The sequence below is a fragment of the Pseudorasbora parva genome, chromosome 7, assembly GCF_024679245.1.
Source record: "Pseudorasbora parva isolate DD20220531a chromosome 7, ASM2467924v1, whole genome shotgun sequence".
In the NCBI taxonomy this organism is placed as follows: domain Eukaryota; kingdom Metazoa; phylum Chordata; class Actinopteri; order Cypriniformes; family Gobionidae; genus Pseudorasbora; species Pseudorasbora parva.
Window position 1 is genome coordinate 24,199,674 of NC_090178.1, and position 22,003 is coordinate 24,221,676.

General features: G+C 37.0%; 1 protein-coding gene across 2 annotated transcripts in view; it reads left to right on the plus strand.

The window, feature by feature from the left end:
- Positions 1-21,768, plus strand: part of bcam (basal cell adhesion molecule (Lutheran blood group)) — a 61,269-nt gene extending 39,501 nt beyond the window's left edge. Inside the window, exons 2-17 of one of the 2 annotated variants that reach the window (XM_067448743.1) lie at positions 5,055-5,182; positions 6,249-6,462; positions 8,739-8,815; positions 8,966-9,062; positions 9,693-9,875; positions 9,969-10,090; positions 10,176-10,320; positions 11,252-11,367; positions 12,020-12,161; positions 15,301-15,425; positions 15,539-15,680; positions 19,478-19,516; positions 20,004-20,024; positions 20,380-20,521; positions 20,610-20,703; positions 21,613-21,768. In XM_067448743.1, coding sequence (XP_067304844.1) covers positions 5,055-5,182; positions 6,249-6,462; positions 8,739-8,815; positions 8,966-9,062; positions 9,693-9,875; positions 9,969-10,090; positions 10,176-10,320; positions 11,252-11,367; positions 12,020-12,161; positions 15,301-15,425; positions 15,539-15,680; positions 19,478-19,516; positions 20,004-20,024; positions 20,380-20,521; positions 20,610-20,703; positions 21,613-21,618 — 1,793 coding nt within the window. In that variant the 3' untranslated portion in view covers positions 21,619-21,768. The remainder of the gene's footprint in view (positions 1-5,054; positions 5,183-6,248; positions 6,463-8,738; positions 8,816-8,965; positions 9,063-9,692; positions 9,876-9,968; positions 10,091-10,175; positions 10,321-11,251; positions 11,368-12,019; positions 12,162-15,300; positions 15,426-15,538; positions 15,681-19,477; positions 19,517-20,003; positions 20,025-20,379; positions 20,522-20,609; positions 20,704-21,612) is intronic. The other variant, XM_067448744.1, reaches the window with a different exon arrangement.
- The last annotated feature ends 235 nt before the right edge of the window (positions 21,769-22,003 follow it).

Sequence of the window (22,003 nt, forward strand, 5' to 3'; positions counted from 1 at the left end):
AGAGCATTGGCAGCAGTTTTGCATGTTTATGTGGCAGTTGTTTGTCTTGTTTCCAACCACAAACAAACCACATCTATTCTCATCAAGAGACCAAGTAAACTATTCTCTCTCACAGTTCGCAACCTCTGTGTAGAACATCCAAACACATTACTAAAGTATATGATCATTTATAGTTTTCACTGAACCACATTTAAGGAGTGAGATGTTTTTTGATATAATGGCCATTTTGAAATGATAAAGGAGGAATAAGATTTACGAGGCAACAGTTGCAAGCAAGACTGAAACATGTTAGTGTAACCCCTCCTGTTCGAACCGCCTGCTCCAAGCGGGACTTGAACCTGGGTTTGCAGGCATGAGTTGGACGCTCTAACAAGGAGTCTAAAGGCTGCAACCTCTAGTGTCAGTCGCTAGAGCATCTCTCATCTCTCTGAGCAAACTCAGAGGAGTGATTTTTAATTGCACAGTGACTACTGCACTCACCCCTTAAACCTCACCCCCATCCGGGTCACGGCACCAATGCAACCCCTCCGGATTCCCACCCGCTTCAAGTGGGAATCAAACCCGCGTCCGCCGGCATGAGAGTCGGACGCTCTAACAAGTCTGTTACATGAGCTCCATTCAAAGCATATGCAATAACCTCTGCTCCTGTTGCTCAAGCCCTCAGAGAACATACAGATGGTGAACCAATGACAGGGTGTTTATGGAAAATTTAGTTTACATTTGAAGCTGTTGGCCATGAGGGAGCAATCACCTTTCCAGTTGTCACCTGTCAGACCGTGTGTTTGTCTGGCTTTGAGTGTACATTATGAGTGTACAGTATGTCCGCCCATATGAAAGGTACTGTATACATATCATCATTTGTATAATACATTGGTCCCTCTGTGTGTGCATGTGTTGGCACCAGACAATCTATATAAGGAGGTTATGAAATAGAGGACAGGGGCACAATGTTGGTCTATAATTATATAATATAATCTATAGTACTATGTACTTAAATATACACTTTATGTCACTTACTGTATCTATTAATATTTGCACTTATTTTAAAACAGTTGCTATTTGTTGTACACTTGTAAACTTGGTACAAACAGTATTCTTCACTACAGTATTTACACTGTAAATAGCCTCTGCTTCTTAAAATATATTATGAAAGAACATTTAAAACATTACGCACATATTATTTTAAAGTCGGCATGAAACAGATATAGCGATTGAGGGGGAGGGATGTTCATTTTTAAAAATGTAAAGATTCGAGAGCACTTTCATTAAAAAAGATTATGTAACGTTCCATTAAACAAATAATAATGGTCAATTCTCATGTCATGGTGAATTTAAATAATAATAATAATGGTTGATAGAATTATTCAATGATTCCTTCATAAGTTGCTTCTTTCGTTTCTGAAAGAAATGATTCAGTGAGTTTTATAAGCAATGCATAGCAGTATATCATGTAGAAACAGTCACTGAAAAACAACCTCCACTAATATACAGACTTATATTCTTGTCTGGAACACAGACAAGCAGATTGATAAAAGTCAGTGCTGTTGAACTGTATATCGGCTTACTCAAGGACAAGAACAGTTAATAAGAGAGGAATAAGATAAGTACAGTAAAAAGACAGATATTGAGAGTTGAAGTGGAGAGGCAGCTGGCTCTTTTCACAGTGGCGTCTGTTCTTCCACTGTGTGTGTGTGAGTGTGTAAAGGACAGCATTCAGCTAACACTTTGGGGCAGAACATCAGGGGTACAGCAGAAGTCTTTGAAAGTGGCAGCTCTCCGTCTCTCTGAAGTTGACTGGCCCAGTTCTGTCTGTAACCGTCTCGACAGCAATTGCCAGTACTGAAATTATCCATCTGTCTCAAAACTGCCTTGAGTTTTCAGAATGCAGTGTGCCGACCTGATGCGCTTCATAAATACTGAATGTGAGGGTGTGTGTGTGTGTGTGTGTGTACACAGTCTCCTCTCAGTGTGAGTGTCTGTCGATGTGTCTGCTGCTCACAGTCAGAAAGTCTCCTGTCCATCTGTTTCTCTCGCCGCTCATCATACTTGCCGTCTTTCTTTAAATCCGATTATCTTTACCACTCGCACCCACCCGCACGTGCCCTTGACCGCACCCCATCCAGCCCCTGCTGAGGGGGAGATTGAACAGAGGAGGCACTAATTGCCCTTTAATTGCCCCTCTGTCTGTCCAGCTGCTCCCCTTAGCAGAAAAGAAGAGTGGACAAGAAGTATTGATCAGACAGGAGTAGTGAGAAGAATAAAAGGGAGAGGGTGGAATGAGGTGAGTTTTAAACAGGCACATTACATAGGGGGATAGTTCACCTAAAAATGCAATTTCTATCAACGGGTACACGCCTTTAAGTCAAACCTGTATGACTATCTTTAGTTTGTGTAAAAAAAAAAAAAGGTATTAAAAAAGTTAGGAAAAGACAATATTTTGAAGAATTATTCAGTGTTTTTTCGTCTGTACTATGAAAGTCAGTGGTTTTTTTGGGGATAACAATCACCATAGAAGGTATCGTGATATTCAATATTATTTAAGTTAACTAGAATTTAAAATAAAACCAAAGCTTGCTCGGATGTCATCTGGCCATTTTCCTTGTCATGTTGTCATTCATAGTGCTTACTCTTCAAGGTTCAACATGTCATTTCTGTTTCTTTAGCAGCACCAAAAAGAGGCCACAAATATATATAGGTTTCCAAAGCATATACCATCCCTTACATGGGACGTCTGCCGCTTTAAATGCTTGAGCTTTTTAAAGCAGGACTGATTCTGATTGGCTGCCAGTGTTTTTGGCTAGTAAAAGTCATTCTAAAAAGGGATTCCAATGATATCGTTCCTGTCTTGTAATTGTTATAATGTTGGTGTGAACTTCCATATTCTCAAACAATTATAACAATTATTAAAACTTTATAGTTGTCGTCTTTGGAGTGAGGGTCCTTTAATGTGTGCTTGTGACCATGCGATGGCCTCTGCGTTCACTCTTGGATCACCCTTCACTCACATGGATATTACAAAATTGTCTATGATGCATTACGTCACCTCTGCAAGGACTGCAACGGCTGGCATTTGGGTCAGGGCCAGATAGAACATGATGGATATGTAGGAGGAAGTTCAATTAAGGGACAGTTAAAATGAAAAAGGATATGAAAAATAAGTATTGTTTTTAAATGTGAAATAGACAACAGAGAAAAAAACGTTGTATGGGAGACAGAGAGACCTTTGACCCTCTATAACATACTGAGATCTCTGAAGCGTTCTGTCAATCACAAGAGGAATGTCACACTCACACTCACACACACACACACACACACACACACACACACACACACACACACACACACACACACACACACACACACACACACACACACACACACACACACACACACACACACACACACACCACACACGGCACTCTGAACTTTATTAGTGCAAAAAAATACGGCAAGCTTGTAGTTTATGACAGCCCATTTTATTCTTGTTGAGCACAAATGCAGATTTCTTCAACTTCTGTATCTGACTGGTGTGTTTTGCTTCATGTGTTGTGATGATTCAGTTTTAAAGGGGAAGTACAGCCTCTCTTTGTTTCACTGTTTCTGTAGAGCTCAGTATGTGAAGCTGCTCTCTTCTCTCAGACAGCGTGTACTGTATAAGAGTGATCATGAGCTGTTTGTTTGGGTTCTGTGCTCCGGGTGGGAGTCGTGCGAATGTGCTGGCAGGCGTTTATGTGTGTTGTCTATCAGCCAGAGGGATCTCGGGAAGAGAGAGAGGATCTTAGAAGAGATTATCGTGTTTGGATGCCACACTACTCCCGTGATTTTTCCAAACAAGGCAACTCCATGGCCATTTTACAAACACCTCTTAAAGGGGTAGTTCACCCAAAAATGAAAATTCCTCTTCCAGGCATTGTGATAGCAGTAAATGTCAGCCCAAAATTTGAAACCCAATTATAATGCTTGGAAGAGCCAGGACATTTTTTAATATAACTCAAATTGTATTCGTCTGAAAGAAGAATGTAATTTACATCTAGAATGGCTTGAGGGTGAATTACATGGGAGAATTTTCATTTTGGGTGAACTATACCTTTAATCCAGGATTCATTCTAGAATGCACACCAAAAAGTCTTAGTTTGGCAGTGTTTAATTTTTTTTTTTTTTTAAACAATACATATATATATATTGAGTAAAGTATTCTGGTAGGTAGCTAAACTATTTCACCACACTATTGTTCAGCCTTTTTTTGCAATATTTAATATTTATGGGTGTGTGTTTTTCAGTCAGATGAACCACCACTTCCACAATGTTTTCTACATGGAGTGAAGTATCTAGTTAATAAATGATCAAGGCATGGTTTCCAAGAATTTTCTTTCTTTTTTTTTTTTTTGCTAAATGAACACACAAAGTCCTTTATATGCACCATAACACTGTTCGAAAGTTTGGTGTCAATAATTTAATAAGAATACAATCTTTTAATGGGTTAATGGGATGTGTGTGTATATAACAAAAAACAGCAGTCAGATTCATTTTTATTAAAATAGAAAATTTGAAAAGATTCAATGAAACGATTACAATTTCTACACCCTTTTTGCGACTGAAGGTTAAAATGGACACATTTAATGGATCTTTCACAGTTATTATATTATGTTTTTCAGGAAACCTAATCATTGCAAATATATTCTGTAATATAAAATACATCACCTACTGTGGACTCCTACTACCTGATTTCATGAGAGCAAAGGGTTATCGGCAGTCTTTTTTCTTGCTGTCTCTTGCACCTGGTTCTGTGCAGCTGGCCTTCATGTTTGGAGGCAGCGGGAACACAATGGCTGTTTCAGTCTCACAGCGTGTGGATCATTTCTCACTGCGTGTGACTCCGGGGCTGCTGCAGTGAAAAGCTGTCTGGAAAATGATTACGAGTGTTGTTCAATGCCGCCCGTCCAGCACTCGAGCCTTCCCCTCAAAAAAAAAAAAAAAAATACAATTTTCAATTACAACAGACATCAGTTCTATCACACAAGTCATTTTTGGTCTCTTTTTCCATCTCTTTACAGTATGTTTGGCTTCTGTGAAAGTCACAGTGACCCCAGAGGTGGCAGTGATTAAAGGAGAGACCGCTAAACTGCCCTGCAGCTACACCACCTCGGCATCGCCCTCTACGATTGTGGTACAGTGGTTCATTGTGAGTACATGACTATATTACAACAACATATTTTTTTTTTCCATTTAATCTCTTTCACTTTTTTTGCTTTGCATTTTATACACTGACATTTAATATTTAAATTAATCCTTTGTATGCACTTAATTAATTGTTGACCCTTCCCTTACCCCTTAAACCTAACCTTACCAAACCTAACCTTAAAGGGCTAGTTGACCCAAAAATGAAAATTCATTAGTTACTTATTCTAATGTTGTTCGACACCCGTAAGACCTCTGTTCATCTTCGGAACACAAATGAAGATATTTTTGTTGAAATCCGATGGTTTAGAAAGGCTTTTATTGTCACCAATGTCATTTCCTCTCTCGTTGTTACAAAGCCCATCTCACTGGTTCTACAATAATTTTATGAAGCGACGAGAATAGTTTTTGTGCGCAAAAAAAAATAAAATAACGACTTATATAGTGATTGGCCGATTTCAAAACAAAGTTTCGCCACCATTATGAATCACCGTATCGATTCATGATTCGGATCACATGTCAAACAGCCAAACTGCTGAAATCACATGACTTTAATCGATAAACTGATTTATAATCATTTGAATCTTTGTTTTGAAATCAGCCCATCACTATATGCTGTTATTTAGCTTTTTTTGCACACAAAAACTATTCTCGTCGCTTCATAAAATGATTGTAGAGCCACTGTAGTGAGATGGGCTTTGTAACGACGTCTTCAGTGCCTTTATGGGTCTTGAGAAAGGAAATGACATTGGTGTCAATGAAACCCTTTCTGAGCAATTGGATTTAACAAAATTATCTTCATTTGTGTTCCCAAGATGAACAGAGGTCTTACGGGTGTCGAATAACATTAGGGTAAGTAATTATTGACAGAATTTCAATTTTTGGGTGAACTATAAGCCTTTAACTTTACTCGTATTCCAGTTCAACAGCAAGTGTTTTGCAATACAACATACAAACAATACACTGTACTTAGCAATATTTCTTTTTTAATGTAAGTATATAGTAGTTAAAGATGCCTAATGACCGAATGCTGTACCACATTGATGAATTTATGTTTCCATCATCCTCAGGATGTCGCAGGTGCAAGACAGCAAATAGCTTACCGGTCTTTCCAAGATTTTGGTGTTGATTCCAGCACATTGTGGAAAGATCGCTTAATCATCGGGGAGGACATGTCCCTCACCATCTCCCCAGTCAAGGTGGAGGACGAGAGAAGCTACTACTGCCAAGTGACCGCAGGGCCTATGGGGGTGTCTGAAGATAAGACCGAGGTCAAGGTTTTCTGTAAGTCTGATGACTAAAAACGAATGCATTTCATATTTCTTCCGTCCTTACTAGCCAAGCCTGCTTGGTTTGAGCGAAAGAGTCCACTTCTCTAACAATTTCCATAAAGTAAATGGGACATATGGCCATTCACTTTTACCCCTATTCATTAGTCTTGGGTGTTGTTTGTGAGTTGGCCCAGGGTCAATTAAGGCCGTACAGATTGCATTTGACACTATTGATTAATAGAGTGATTGCACTTGTCATGTTTGATGGATGTCATTTTAAGGGTTATGAGAGGCAGAGGAGTCTATGTGCGTTGAGCACTGTGTTAATGGCCAATGACCTAAGAGCAGAGCTGCTTGTCCTTGCCTCGCTGATCCCAGATCAGATGTCGGATCTTATACTGAGAAAACACAATTAAACTAATAAGTGATGGGATGAGGTGTTTTCTGTAGAGTCTTCATGATTGAATGACTGGCACAAATGTAAGATGTAATCCTTAGAGCTAGATATTATAACCTTATATATGTTATAATTATGTTTCTTGTGTATCAAATAATACTATATACTATACTATTAATACTAATGTTGACATGAACCTTTTTTGGCAGAACTGCAACTATCAGAATTTAACGACAGTAAAGTTCCTAGTAAAAAACAACAACATTGCCTTATTTGTAAAAAAATTGAAACATTCGTGAAACAAGATACATTGACTTGCATGTTCAATACACTACCATTCAAAATGTTAAAAAAAAAGAACATTAATACTTGATACATTAATTTGATCAACTGACAGTTAATTTCAAATACATTTATAATGTTAAAATATATGCTATTACTTAGAATTTTCCATTCATCGAATAATTCTGAATTGAATTTACAGTTTCAGAAAAAAATATTGACTTAAATTTAATTGTTAAGTATATTCAAATGTATATAAATATTTTAATATTATTAACAAATAAATCCCATGTAAAAATGTTACCTCAGTCAGGGTTCATTGGATATTTATCACAATTTATGGCATATTTCATTTATCACAATTTATAGATTTTTTTTGCGTCCCTAATTGGCCTGCATTAGATGGTATTGAACTTTCAGCCCCCTGCTCAGTGATTCATTATTTCTTTGGAGACCCTCCCCCAGCTGTGTATGATGGGGTCACTTTATGAAAAACTAAACAATTGTTTGCGTGGGGAGGGCGTAGGCTGCGAATAGTTTGTGTGTATAGACCAGAGAAAACAGCAGAACAGGCTCTTTGTTCATTTTCCACCCCAGACTGCATGAAGCGAGAGAGGCAGTAATAGCTGTAATAATTGTGAATGAGAGCAGTGGGACTGGAAAACAATGGCATCTCCTCCCTGGAGACGAATGCTGCAGCGTGCTTCATGGCTAATGGCTGCACCAGAGGGACATGTCCTTATGTAGGGAGAGAAAGAGACATCCATCTCCAGGCAAACTGTTCTCTGCGCTTGGTCTTTTCAAGTGTCTTTTAAAAGAGTTTTGAGAAAGATTAAGACATGAGGACAATGCTTAGGTGACTGAAAAGTCGCGTGGAAAAAGAGAGACCGACCAAAACGAAGTGCTCTTGGAAGAATGGCATGAGTGTTAATGTTATTAAAAATGATTCAGTTTATTTTTGTACCAGATGACAGCTGGGAGAAGTGATATGGTGACCTTGCGTGTAAATTGGTGGGTAGGGGAGGGGTTACAGCGTGAATAGGAAAGAGTGCTAGTGTTATTGCATCTTAATGTATGCTTTTTAACATATAACTTTATGTTTTTTATTTGCAGAATTTAGCGGCAAATACACTAGTTTTTGCACAAGATATTTCAGTGCAAATACTTGATTCTTATTAACCCCAATTATCATTTAAACACTGAATTTCATTCTTTTTGACACAAACACACCCTTTCCATGCAAATTAGTCTCATTATATTTTGCCAGTCACAAAACTCACACAATTGTGACTGGTACAATTTGCCCGGCACTTTTAACATTACAGTATTACCGCAAAGAGAAAGCAGGCAGTAAACTGAAATTTATTTTAAAGAGATATTTGTGTATATTTATATCGATCGTGTCAGCAGTTATTCATCAAAATAATAATAAAAGATGAAGAAAATTGTAACTGGGCATCCTGGGTATTTATGGCTTAGCACACATTTTATTAGCCGTCATGATTCTTTCATTGAACTTCCCCTCAATGTGTTGGTATTATATGACCAAATGCATTGGGTGTAGGAAACCATTATTGATGTAAATGAGCTTCCCTTTTCTCCTCTCACAGTTGCTCCAGAGAAGCCAATGATAACAGGGAATAACCAGGCCATCACTGTCAGCCATGACTCTACATCCTCCTCTGAGGTGAGTGGTTTTAGCCATATATAATCGCTATGAGTCTTGAAATGTATACTTTTATCTTGTGCAGCCTTACTATGACAATAAAAAAAAGCTTGTCAAAAATCTCATGACAACATCTAGCATATCAAATTTCTGTGTGGTATGTTTGTTTAGGTGGGCAGGTGCACCAGCAGGAACGCTCACCCCGAGCCTCATATTGTCTGGTTTAAAGACGACACTCCGCTGCCTGATGAGAAGAACCAAAAGGAAAGTAAGTGCAGAATTTCAAAATTGGTAAAAATAACATGTCTGGCCCATTGCAGTATTACTAGGATCATTGCAGGGTCCAGAACTGTGGTGCTCAAATGGGGGGACTTGTATACACTACTATTCTACTATAATTATACATTTATTCAGCACAGAGGCTTTCAATTGATCAAAGGGGATAGTAAAAACATTAACGTTGTAACAAAAAGTCTGTCAAATAAATGCAGTGCTTTTTAACTTTCTATTAAAATAAAAAAAATCCTGAAAAAGAGAATTTCACAAAAAATTTAGTATTTTTTTTCAACATTGATAATACTAATACATGTTTCTTGAGCATCAAATCAGCATATTAGAATGATTTATGAAGGATAACGTGACACTAAAGACTGGAGTAATTAAGCTGAAAATGTAATTTTAAAATTAATAAAAAAATCTATAAATCTATAATAAATAAATGTCAGCCTTGGTGACCATAAGAGACTTTTTCCAAAACATAAAAATATATCAACCCTTAATTTGTGAGCTCCATCCATCCATCCATTTATCCATCCATCCGAATAATAACATTTCGCTACTCCTGCCACACTTTTAGATCTCTTACTGTAAATTAATCTTGTTCCTCTCTTTTTCACAGAAACATATATGATATCTAGTTTGGTGAAGGAAGCCTCAGGACTGTACACCAAAACCAGCACGCTGTTCATGCAGCTGGTTAAAGCCGACGCTAAATCATTCTTCCACTGCACAGTGATGTACAGCATGCCAGGCAACCAGTCCAAAACGGAGAGCTCTGATAAATTCAACCTCACATTGCTCTGTGAGTCAGACACACACTTACAAAGAAAGTAACCCGTGCTTTATGAGTCAAATATATGTGCCTCAAACTCATCCTGTGCTCTCCTCCAATCAGATTCGACCGAAAATGTGTACTTCAAAGTGAAGAATCAGGGGCCAATCAAAGAGGGGGATGATGTGGAGATGGACTGTAATACTGATGGAAACCCTCAGCCAGAGTTTGAGTTTATTAAAGAGGTTAGAGAGGAAATGTATGCTAAAAAAACAACCAAATGATCTAGTATATTATTATCACTCACATATTTACTCACTCCCTTGACAGAGCACATCACTGAAAGGATCGAAAGGCACATTACAGATGAAGAGTGTCAGTCGAAATGATTCTGGAACCTATATGTGTGAAGCACTGGACTTTGATGCCTTACCAGAAGTCGAACTAACCAAAACTCTAAACTTAAACGTGCATTGTAAGTACCAAACCCAAACACTATAATAAATACACAAGTGGGCAAGTTACTAAATGACACACATTCTTTGTTAAACTTCATTCTTTATTACCAGTGCTAATTCACACAAGCTTTACAGAACATACAGAAAGAGAGCGAGGGAGAAAGATTTCCAAGAATAGTGTGATATCAGTAAAATGTCGTAAAAATGGTCTGGAATGAATCGTGACATTTTATCTGTTGTTTCTCTTTAATGAAGTATTGAAATGACACTAACTTTGACTGCAAATCAAAATCAAGGCAAACGTTTCTCATTTTTATTATAGAGTCTACTATTGTAGTATTTATTTATATTTTGATTTTATATCATATTTTTTTTGTTTCATTTTAATTTTGAGTGCTTTAAAAACTATATATATATATTTTATATATAATATTAATTCCATTTGGCTTTAATTTTATTTAATTTTATTTCAGTTTTAATTTTAATACTTGAACATACACTTAGTTGCCAAAGTATAATTTCTGTTTCTCTGTTATGTCCATTTATGTTGTGTTATTTATGTGCTTACAAGGGAACACAACTATTTCTACTAATGTTTCTACAACACATTCATTCTGTTACTGCACACTTAAGTTGTTATCAACACTATACAGTCATCTCAATCACAGTTTGTCAACCATTACAGCAATATCTTTTTACAATATATTTGGATAAGATAAGTGTTTAATTTTCCAAACACAGGAGGTTTGGAGCTCTGATTCTGAAACACCCAGATGCTCTCTATATTAGATACATTAGAAAAGAGCAAAAGCTTGTTTGACAAAATGGCAAATGGCAACAGTTGTTAGGGTTGGTCAGTAATGTTTGAGGGTAGGGCTTTGAAAGTCGTTAAGTTCATTCAAGTTCGTTCAAATACATTCAAAACACTTTTTTCCCCCTCGCTGTCAGATATTGACCCTATGGCAGTGACTCCAGAAGGTCCCTTGGTGGTTAATAAAGGAGATGTTGTGGAGCTTCAGTGTAAGACCAAGTCCTCTGCTGCCCACACCCTGCAATGGAAAAAGGCAAGTATAGATTTCGACAAGCCTCCATCCTCTTTCCAATTGTTCCTAGAGTACCTCATTTTTTCTATATTTATCTATACATTTCTTTCTCTGATGTTCTTTTAATCATAATGATGCTATGTTGTGTCTGCCTTTGGAGATCCTTTCAATTTGCTTTGGCATTTTAGAAGATAAAGTTTAAGTTGAAGACCCCATTTCACCCAAAAATGAAGATTCTGTAATCATTATTCTTATTATGATCCTATTATAGTCTCATGTCATTCCATAAGACTAATCTTTGAAACGCAAATTAAAACCTGAGATCTTTCTGTCCTCCATTGAAAGTCCAGGTAACCAAAACTTAAAAGATCCAACAAGTTCATGAATGGGTTGATTCATATGGATTTAATTAGACATCTGTTTAACACAAGGTTTGGTTACCTGGACTTTAAAAAAAAATGAGAGACAGGAATCTCTGATTTCATTTTAAAAATATCTTAATTTTTGTTTCGAAGAAGAAACAAGGGTTTGGAACAACATAAGGTTGAGAAAAGTATTTTCTTGTCTTTCTTTTTTCATATTATATGGCTGTACACTTTTTTTTGGCTAAATGGAAATAGTGGGTTAGACTAGATCTCATCTGAATTAACATGGGAAACTCAAATTAACACAGGACTCAGTGACGTTGTCGAAAACGGGTGTGTGGACTATCCAGTCAGCGACTTTGGCTAACGCTGGTGTGTATATCTGTGTCGGAGCTGTACCTTCAGTGCCGGGTCTTCAAAAACAAGCCAATGTCACCCTTAACGTCAAAGGTACAAGTGCACACATACAGCTTTATTGTGGTTGATCAGTGCACAGTGTCAATATAAGCTGTCATCAATGTCAAAGCAGCTTTCATTCAAGAGATGGAACACTACTATGGGCTGTCAAAAATCGATGCTTGTTATACCAGCTGGTTTCCGTTGTGTAGACATCATGTTTAGATACACGTAGCAGTTCAATGTCAGAAGGAAGCGGCTTCAGTGAAGTGTGTTTGTTTGAAAAATACTGGTTATGGTAGAGTAACTCGCAGCGAAATTACTGAGAGAATATTAACATTATTGTCAGGTCAGTGTCATGGCTGACCAGTCAAATATTATTCAAAATATCCATATCAAAACATTATGAAACATTTAAAGACACAACTACAATGAGCTCTTATGTTGTTGAGTGATGGTTCAATTGATCAATCGTTCAAAAGTTTGATTCAAAATATAGTAACATGGTGAAATATTACTACAATTTAAAATAACTGTTTTTATATTAATATATTTTAAAATGTAATGTATTCCTGTGATGACAAGCTGAATTTTCAGCATCACTATTCCAGTCTGCAGTGTCACATCATGATCCTTTAGAAATCATTCTGATATACTGGTTTGATGCTCAAGAAACGAGTTGAAAATAGTTGTGCTGCTTAATGTTTTGAGGGTTATTATTATAATTTTTTTTCTTCATAATTCTTTGATGAATAGACATCCTTGCTGAATAAAAGTTTTTTTATAAACTTCTGAATCTGAAAAAAATTCTTTATAAAACCTCAAACTTTTTCATACCTATAATCCTGAAGTCTCTTCTTTCATGGAAATGGGAACAGATGCTGCGTTCATGTCCTTCTCACAAATTTCTTCTTACGTGCATGGAAATCATAAGTACGATATAATGTGTGTTATGAAATTAAGAAAAATGACTCGCTCAGATCACTTATTTACCCCCCCCCCCCTCCCCAATGTAATTTTTTTTTTTTTTTACAGCTAATTGTCCATAATGAAGAGTAAATATGCACATTAGGTGTGTAATTGATGCTGATTTGTGTGTTTTATCATTCGTGTGCTGCCACGGAGGATGATGGGAAATGTCTGTCTCCTCATAAACCAGCTAAATGATTCGGGTTTTCAGCAGCAAACAAAATGCTTGCAAACTAAATGACACTGTCAACATTCACATTTACAGCTAATTATGATAACAATTTGCTTGCGCTATACAAATTTAATTTATACACCCCAAACTTAGGGTGTAAAAAAAGTAACACATTTCCCAGGCTTTAATTAAGCCGCTCAATTGTGCACTTGTAAATACATTTATTCTAATAAGAATTCCTGAATGCATGTAATGAGTCCAAGCTAGCTTAGCTAGATAATATGGGATGTTGTTTCACTAGAGTTGCTTTAAAAAAAGAACTGCATCAAAAGAACAAAAAACTCATCCGTTTTAATCCTCATAGACCTTTTGCTCTGATCAGTTTAATTTGGTTCAAGGTAACTTCCTGAAATGCCTGTGGTTAAAATGAATGGGATATATATTTTCAAGGCCACTGACAATAAGAGCAGTTACTGTTGAACTAATTCCTAAAATAAAAACTCTTACAAGAGCTGTTAAACACCTTGTCGCCCTGCAGTACGTCACATACAGTACCACTAGGCAGTGTGTCATTTATCCTATCTGCAGAACCAGGAAAACTTTCATTCTATAGCCGATTTCCTGGTTTTGTTTCTTATGCTTTCATGGTATTTAGAGTAATCATGGGTGTAGTTCACAGTTTCCTGGTTTCCATGAAGGGATGGTAAGGAATTTACAGTATGGTCCAAAAAAAATTCCGCTGGCACTGAGCACATGAAGTATGATGTCACAGCTATTGCATAGGATGTAGCTATACTGTACTGTTTTCAGAACCGTGAATATTGCCTAGTGCCACGAATAATAGCCCTAGTGTCAGAGCCTACTGCCACACAGAAATTGACTCTAGTTGTCGACTCTGTTACTGCATCTGAAATTGTTCAATTATGCATGAGCTGAAGCTGGTGAGAAACAACGTCACAGTCTAGTGATAGGTAAGATAGTTTTATCCTACATTTAGATTATGTAGCTACAATAACAAATTCTGTTGTAATTATATACATACCTCCGTGCCAGCTTTGTGGCTTCATCGGTGTTACATAATTTGCTTTGCCATGGAATCGTAAACTGTGTTAATAAAAAAAAAACTATTAACTTAATAAATATTCATTATTGCATGCATTTAGAGTAAATATGTTTTTTTTTATAATCTTCAAATCTCCTGTTCTAACAGCTTTGCTATTGCAAGAGATGACAATGCATTTAAATCGCTATCACCCTAACATTTGGCGGAATTAGATGAATTTACTGAAGAATTTCGCTCTAATTTATTTAATGCGGAAAAATATTTGACCAAAGCTTTTTCTTGTGACTTTTACCACTTTAAAATATGGTACTGGCAATTTCTAGGAAAGGCATCATATCAATGTCAATTCTAAACAGGACTTATTTGGCCAGTCATGCTAAAATTATGTTGTTTTAATAAAGGTAGTTTTAGGCTTTTTTGTCGGAAAATAAGTATAGCCTACATTATGATTACGTAAATCTTGTATTCACAAATGTAAAGTACTTAAAGTAAATTGATTCCAAGAGTCGCTTCTAGCAACTTGTGGGAGTCAGGAATCAGAGTCGACTAAATCCTCAAAAAATGAGGGTCTTAAAGGATTAGTTCACCCAAAAAAGAAATGTATGTCATTAATGACTCCCCCTGATGTCTTTCCACACCCGTAAGACCTCCGTTCATCTTCAGAGTTTAAGATATTTTATATTTAGTCAGAGAGCGTATGCAAGTGTATGCACACTATACTGTCCATGTCCAGAAAGGGAATAAAAACATCATCAGAGTAGTCCATATGTGACATCAGTTAGTTCATTAGAATCTCTTGAGCATCGAAAATACATTTTGGTCCAAAAATAACAAAAACTACGACTTTATTCAGAATTGTCTTCTCTTCCGTGTTTGTTCTGTGTCTGACAAAGACATAGAGGAATTTACAATTCAAAGACAGGCTAAAAGCAAATTAAATCAAAGATTGTTGGCAAACACACAATCTAACACATGTTTTTGTTTCGAAGGTAAACCTGAGATTGAAGATTCTGTGAATGGTTTGGTTGCTAAGGAGGGAGAGATGGTTACTCTCAATTGCTCTGCTCTTGGCTATCCTGCTCCACAGTTCAACTGGAGCCCTTCTGGCAAAGAGGTGCGTGTGCATGCTCAAAAAATAGATTGGTTTGAGCCTGATCTTTACATCATTGAGAACTGTATTCATTGTATTGTGTAATGTTATTAATCTGTCTGTTTGTCTGGGTGTAGTCAGTGACAGTAATGGGAAATAAGGTGATCAGCATGGTCACTCTTGAGGCCACAGCCGCAGTTCTGAAGGATGGTGTGATTTGTGTAGCATACAATGATCATGGAAGAGACAGCAGGAACTTCAAGGTGTCCACCAAATCAGGTATGTGCTTCCTACTCATACAACCTGAGGCAATGTTAAGATTGGATTGCTATACTGGGTTAAAAACAACCCCATTGGCAACCCAGAACTGGGTAAATATTAGACAGAAACTTCCAGTTTTATCTAGTTTGGTAAGCCTATATATAAACCAGCAGCAGAGTTGCACAAATAGAACCCCAATGCTGTATACTGCCTTCTGGCATGAAGAGATATACATTTCGGACAGTGCTCAGTCACATGACCTTATTTTTATATTGTTAATTTAGCCTGTAGTAACTAGATATCTCAGTTCCATATGAATACTGTTATCATGATTTATCCTATTTTGTGACATTTCTTTGGAAATCTGTCAAATAATTAGTCAAGAAAGTCTCAAAAATCATGGTTCATTAAGTTCATTTAATACACTGAAAACTGAAGGTAAAAGTGCCCACTGGATTGTGGGATATTGTATCTTATGCATGCAGTGTGCTCTGGCTTGGCACTGCACTTTTTGGAAAATGTAATTGGTCATCCTGAACGGATATATTATTTTTAGAGGGTGAGATAATGGGCAAAGAGTTCAACATCCTTATATAAAAAGGCTATGTTCATGAATATTAAATAGCGTACACTGATGTTGCTTGGTCAAATCTCAAGTCATGTTAATTGATATTCATAAGCCAAAATCATTCACCTTGATGGTATGTATAAAATGATAACCTGTGCAGATGTGGTTGAGCTGAATGACCTTGTATACACTTCAGAATCGTGTCCATTTTATGCTTCACTGATCTAAGATTTTTTTTGCCTTTTTAAAATAAGTAACTTATTATCAATGTTGCCACAGTTACTTTGAAAAAGTAATCTGATTACCGATTACTCCTTTAAAACATAACTTAGTTACTTTACGGATTACTTGATTTTAAAAGTAACTAAGGTTACAAGTTACTTTATTAGTTACGTTAAGCAGTTGCCGACAACACAACATAGAAATGACAACCGTTTTTGACAACACACTTTATTGGAAATGCATTTTTAACAGTAACGTGAACAATGTATCTCCTGACTAGAGCCCTGCATTTATGCCTGAGCCCGACAGGCCCTGACTTTTTTACGCCCCTAGGGCCAGGCTTCGGGCCAATTTTCACTTCATACCTAAAACGCAGGCCTTTTTAATTCTGATCACTCAAACAAACCAATTCAGAATGTGGTAGCCTACAAAAGCATTTCAGGCGAAACCAGCCAATGTAAATGTATCTGGTTAAAATAAGTCACACAAAACACAATCATCTTCAGTAAAAATGAATGAGACTAAATGATCTTACCAGTGCTTAGGTCGCTGTCTCTCATATTGCGGTCTTTGATTTTGAAATGAGCTGCTGAATAAAATGCATCTTGAATCTGTTGCTTTCATTGATGTGAACATTGTTAAATGAGCATATACAGCGGGAATTGAAGATTGGATTTATATTCATTTTGCGGAGATGTAAGATATAAGACAACCTGCATGTTCTTTCTTTTTTTTTATTTGTTTAGATTGTGTAGCCCATTTCGTTTGTGAGCACCGTTGCGAGCTGTTTCAGCCTGCTTAGGCTCGTCAGAAATGCCTTTTACTGTGGTGGTAAAAGTCTGCTAAATTAACTAACATTGTGATGCCTGAAGTGTTTTATATCTATGGATTTTTATATAGGCAAGACAAATCAAGAGTTGATTTGAGAGGCTAAATTGATTAAATATGCAGTTACCTCACTGTCGTGTGCTGGCCGCTTTGTCGTCACATAAAAAAAATGTAAACTTTAATTTAACAAACAAAAAATTGCTCTAAACATTTTTTCTAAATTAACTTAATAAAGAAACGAAACAAAATATAACTAATTTACATTAAAAACAAAACAACACTGAACTATTTTCATGGCTGCAACAATATATATATATATAAAAACACAGGCTCCAGTCAGACTCGACCCGAGAATTTGGATAAGCTGTCGGTTTTAACTTAGGAAAATTACTAAAATAGTAACTCACAGTGACTTAGATAAATTACTTTAATCTGATTACTGATTTGGAAAAAGTAATGCGTTAGATTACTCGTTACTGGAAAAAAGTAGTCCGATTAGAGTAACCCGTTACTAAGTAACTCGTTACTGGCTTCACTGCTTATTATGCCCACAAGCCTTCATTTATCTAATAAAAAAAGCTGTAAAACGTAGACTGGGTAAACCCAGCCTGATCTGCTGGCGATTTGATTTCATCCTGTAGGTCAGTCATGAACATAGACAGTAAAAGAAATGGACTGAGCGATCCCATTGACGTCAACGGCAAAATAATGAAGTCAACCTAGGGGCACTCACTTCCTGATGGCTGAGCGAACTGCGCAGGCTCAGACTGAGCTTGAGGACGTAGATGTGACGTGAGCCTCCTGTCTGACAGCTGTAGGTCTTCTAGTAGTTGTGGAAAGTGAAAGCTGAATTACGTTGCTTAAATATTTTCTCCCGTTGCTTTTGGCTCACTATGGGCTTCTCCCCATTCTTCTCCCTTGACTTTATCCGACTTTATGTCTCCACGTCCCCCCGACTGTCTCATAGACAGTAAAAGATTGCCTGCGAGCGTCTCCTCAGGTCTATACGATAATTTCTCAACTGTGTGACAGAGTCGCGTTGGTTATGACGCAATCGTTAGCCTATTTTTACAAAAACAGCTTCTGCGGGGCGATAGTGTAAGATACAAGGTAACGGAGCCTTTTATGCATTGTCGTGTTTCTTTAGAAATAAACAATGGACAAATGGAGTCTTTAAACGTCTCAGATGTAAAGTTATTCACTGTCAAATTGACGCAAAAATGAATGGGAGTCAATGGGATGCTAACAGCAGGTGATGGCTTGGTTAGCAATGGCAGCCCCTAGGGGTGGAACGCTTTCCGAGCGCTAGATTACCCCCTTGGTCATGAAACCTTTACGTTAATTTCTACTGCTATTGCTTCCGTTACACTTTTGCGGGAACCAATCACAGACTGGCTTATCCACCTGGCATGCTATTGGCACGTTAATCACGATGACGGATAGAGAAGTGATGGATTGATCACGCCTCTTGTGGTATGATTGGTTGAAGAACTATCCAATTGCGTACAATTCATTTGAATTAGGAGTCATTTGAGTCATTTGAATTATGCTTGTAGAGCACGCCTCTTGTGCAGTAGAAAATACAGAGCAGACTCCCCAGACCAATGTTTAATCTTAAACTGAGCTTGGTCTGGTGATAGCCAGACAAGTAAAAACTTTTTTTTTTGTGTGTAATATTATTACAATTTAAAATAGCTTTTTTTATGATTTTTATAAATTTTAAAATGTTAATATTATTTCTGTGATGGCAAAGGAACATTTTCAGAATCATTACTCCAGCCTTCAGTGTCACATGATCCTTCAGAAATCATTTTAAAACGCTGATTGGATGCTCAAGATAGTTTGCTTATTAAAGCTTATATTGAAAACAGTTGTGCTGATTAATATTGTTGAGAGAATCTTAATTATTTTCCCCCTGTACTTTGTCCACCTTTTTTTTAGAATGGCATGTATTTGAAATAGAAGTCTAGAAATGATTCCAAGACATGTGTTATATTTAGATATTAGTAAATATTTTTTACATCACAAATCCAGATTTCAACCATTTAACTTTAAGATACAATTTAAAATGCAAATCGTTTTAATAAATACTATGCAGTATGCAATTCCGAACATAGCTAGCGTCTCAACACAGCCAGATTTATGTGTAAAAGGTTAGCTGTTCTCTAAACCTCATTCTTTTATTTCTTCTGTGCAGATGCAGAGAAAGTTCCCGATGCCAATGCCGCTAACCGAGGTAGACACTTGTCCCAGCTCTCTCTGCTCCTCCTCTCCCTCTCAGGACTCTTTCTTGTACATACTCCGTAATCTAACTCTTCAGCTCTTTACACTGTATATTATGTATTGTTACCAAACACTGTGTATATTGTATATTGTATTATGTATGTGATCTTTGTATGATGTCTGTCCTCTATTTTGTTGATGCTGCACCTTTAACTTTTCCCTTATTTGGGACAATAAAGGATTCTGTTCTATTTTACCTTCCTCTCTCTCCTTCCTCTCTGTGTCTGGGGTGTTTGTCTCTTAATACCGATGTCCTTTCCTTCCATTCTTGGGCGTGTTGTCAAATGTTTCGTTTGAGTGGTCACTTTAGTGTGTGTGTGTGCGTGTGTTCGTCTTCATCTCATTGATGGGCCTCGTTATGTGTGTGTATGTGGGTTAATGCTGGAGTGTATACTGTTCAATGGGACTCAACTTTCTCTTTCCCATAATGCTGCTCGAAGGAAACCCCGTGTTTAAAACAGGTCTGTATAACCCCTGCTGATTTTCTGTCTTTGTGTGTGAATGAAATGGTGAGTGTATAAGTGCAATTGTCTGTTTGCTTACAGCTGTGAGAGTGTTTATGTGTGTGTTTGTATATCATTTCTCAATCTGTGACCTCATTTATTACAGATTACTTTATGGGTCTCGCACTTACTGTCGTCGACAAAAGAACAATTGCTTATTGTTCTGGTTTACTTCCTCCCCACCCTCCTCAACACACCCGTTCCCCCCTCTGTATCCCCCTTTCTTTTCCTCTCCCACCCAAAAGTATTGCTTCTTCACACTCCCCATTAAGCATCAACTTCTCACCCAACTCTTCTCGTTGGCTCTTCTCAGCGGAGAAACAGCAGGGGGGTTCGAGTGCGGTCGTTATCGCCGTGGTGGTGTGTGTTCTGCTGCTTCTCATCCTGGTGGCTCTGCTCTTCTTCCTCAGTAAGAAGGGCAAGCTGAGCTGTGGGAAAAAAGACAAGAAGGATGTGTAAGTAAACCACGATAACCAACATTTGCAAACCACATGCCCACATATTTATTCTCTTCTCTTGCTTGTGTGTTCTTCACCCTTGCAGGGCATCTGGGGACGTGAAAGGTGGTATTGTGGTGGAGATGAAGTCCAATGAGAAAGAAGAGGCTGGTCTGTTAAATAAACCTCATGCAGAACAGGTGAGGGGTCAAATTTTAAATTTAGCAAAGTAGCTCTGGTTTTGATTCAAATCATATTTCACACACATGCACGCACGTCTGGTTCGCTATCTTTGTGTGAACTCTCCATACACAATGCTTTTTATGCAGTACTAACTGTATATTCTGTCCCCTTACACTAACCCTACCTTTCAGACAAAACGTCCTGCACTTTGTATGATTTATAAACTGTTTTACTCATAGGGACCTCAATTTAGGTCCCCACGGTGACACGAGTCCCCATGAGACCCCACCAGGATAGAAAAACTTGAACACACACATGCACGCACACACGCAGTCTGTGTCATTGTGTTATTTTTAGTATTACACTGTTAAAGTATTAATGTTTTGAATAATCTTTTTAAACTATTTTTTATATTTTTAGTTTTAATTTTAATACAAGTTTAGGTTTTAATAATTGAGTACTTTAGTAATTTTGCATGTTTATTTTTTTTATTTCTATACCTCAATTTATTTTATTTTCACTTAGGTGGTTCAGTTAGTAGCCAACATTTCTAATTTACTTTAAAAACAAAAAACAACTCGAATATTATATTATATATATATATTATATATATATATATATATATATATATATATATATATATATATATATATATATATATATATATATATATATATATATATATATTTATTTTTTCAGCTTTGCCAATCAATAATAAACTATTTAAAAATGTTTAACAGTTTTAATTGACTATAACAATTTAAACATGTTCATTTTAGACTGGACTGCATGGCTAGACATTTTATCATTATTATTTGACTAATAATTCACTGCATCAGTGTCACCTTTAAGAATTGTATTATTTTAGGCAGTGGATGGCTTTTACCAATAGCCTGCATTCATTAACAACCTTTCCTTTTTCACAGTGTTAAAACAAAGAAGAGACAAATAAGAACAAGATCTCCACAGATATAGAAGATGACGTGGTGGAATTAGCAGTGCTCTGATGGAGAAGAGAGAAGATGGAGGACAGAGAAGATGAATTCATTTTGGCTGTACAGTTTTTTGATTTGTGTTTTTACCGGGGGGGGGGGGGGGGGGGGGGTGGGTTGGATGGGCTATGATGTTGAACTGAGGGTGGGTTTCAGGTTTAGAAGTGGGAGGGGCAATAATGTAAATCTGGCATTATTTTGATAAGGGTGCCTACTGTGTCTTGATTGTGTAATCAAGCCAATCTTTGTCCAATCAGAATGACTGGGCAGTAACTCTATGGAATAAAGCGTGACTTAATGCAGCTCAGTGTTCATCTACCCAAAA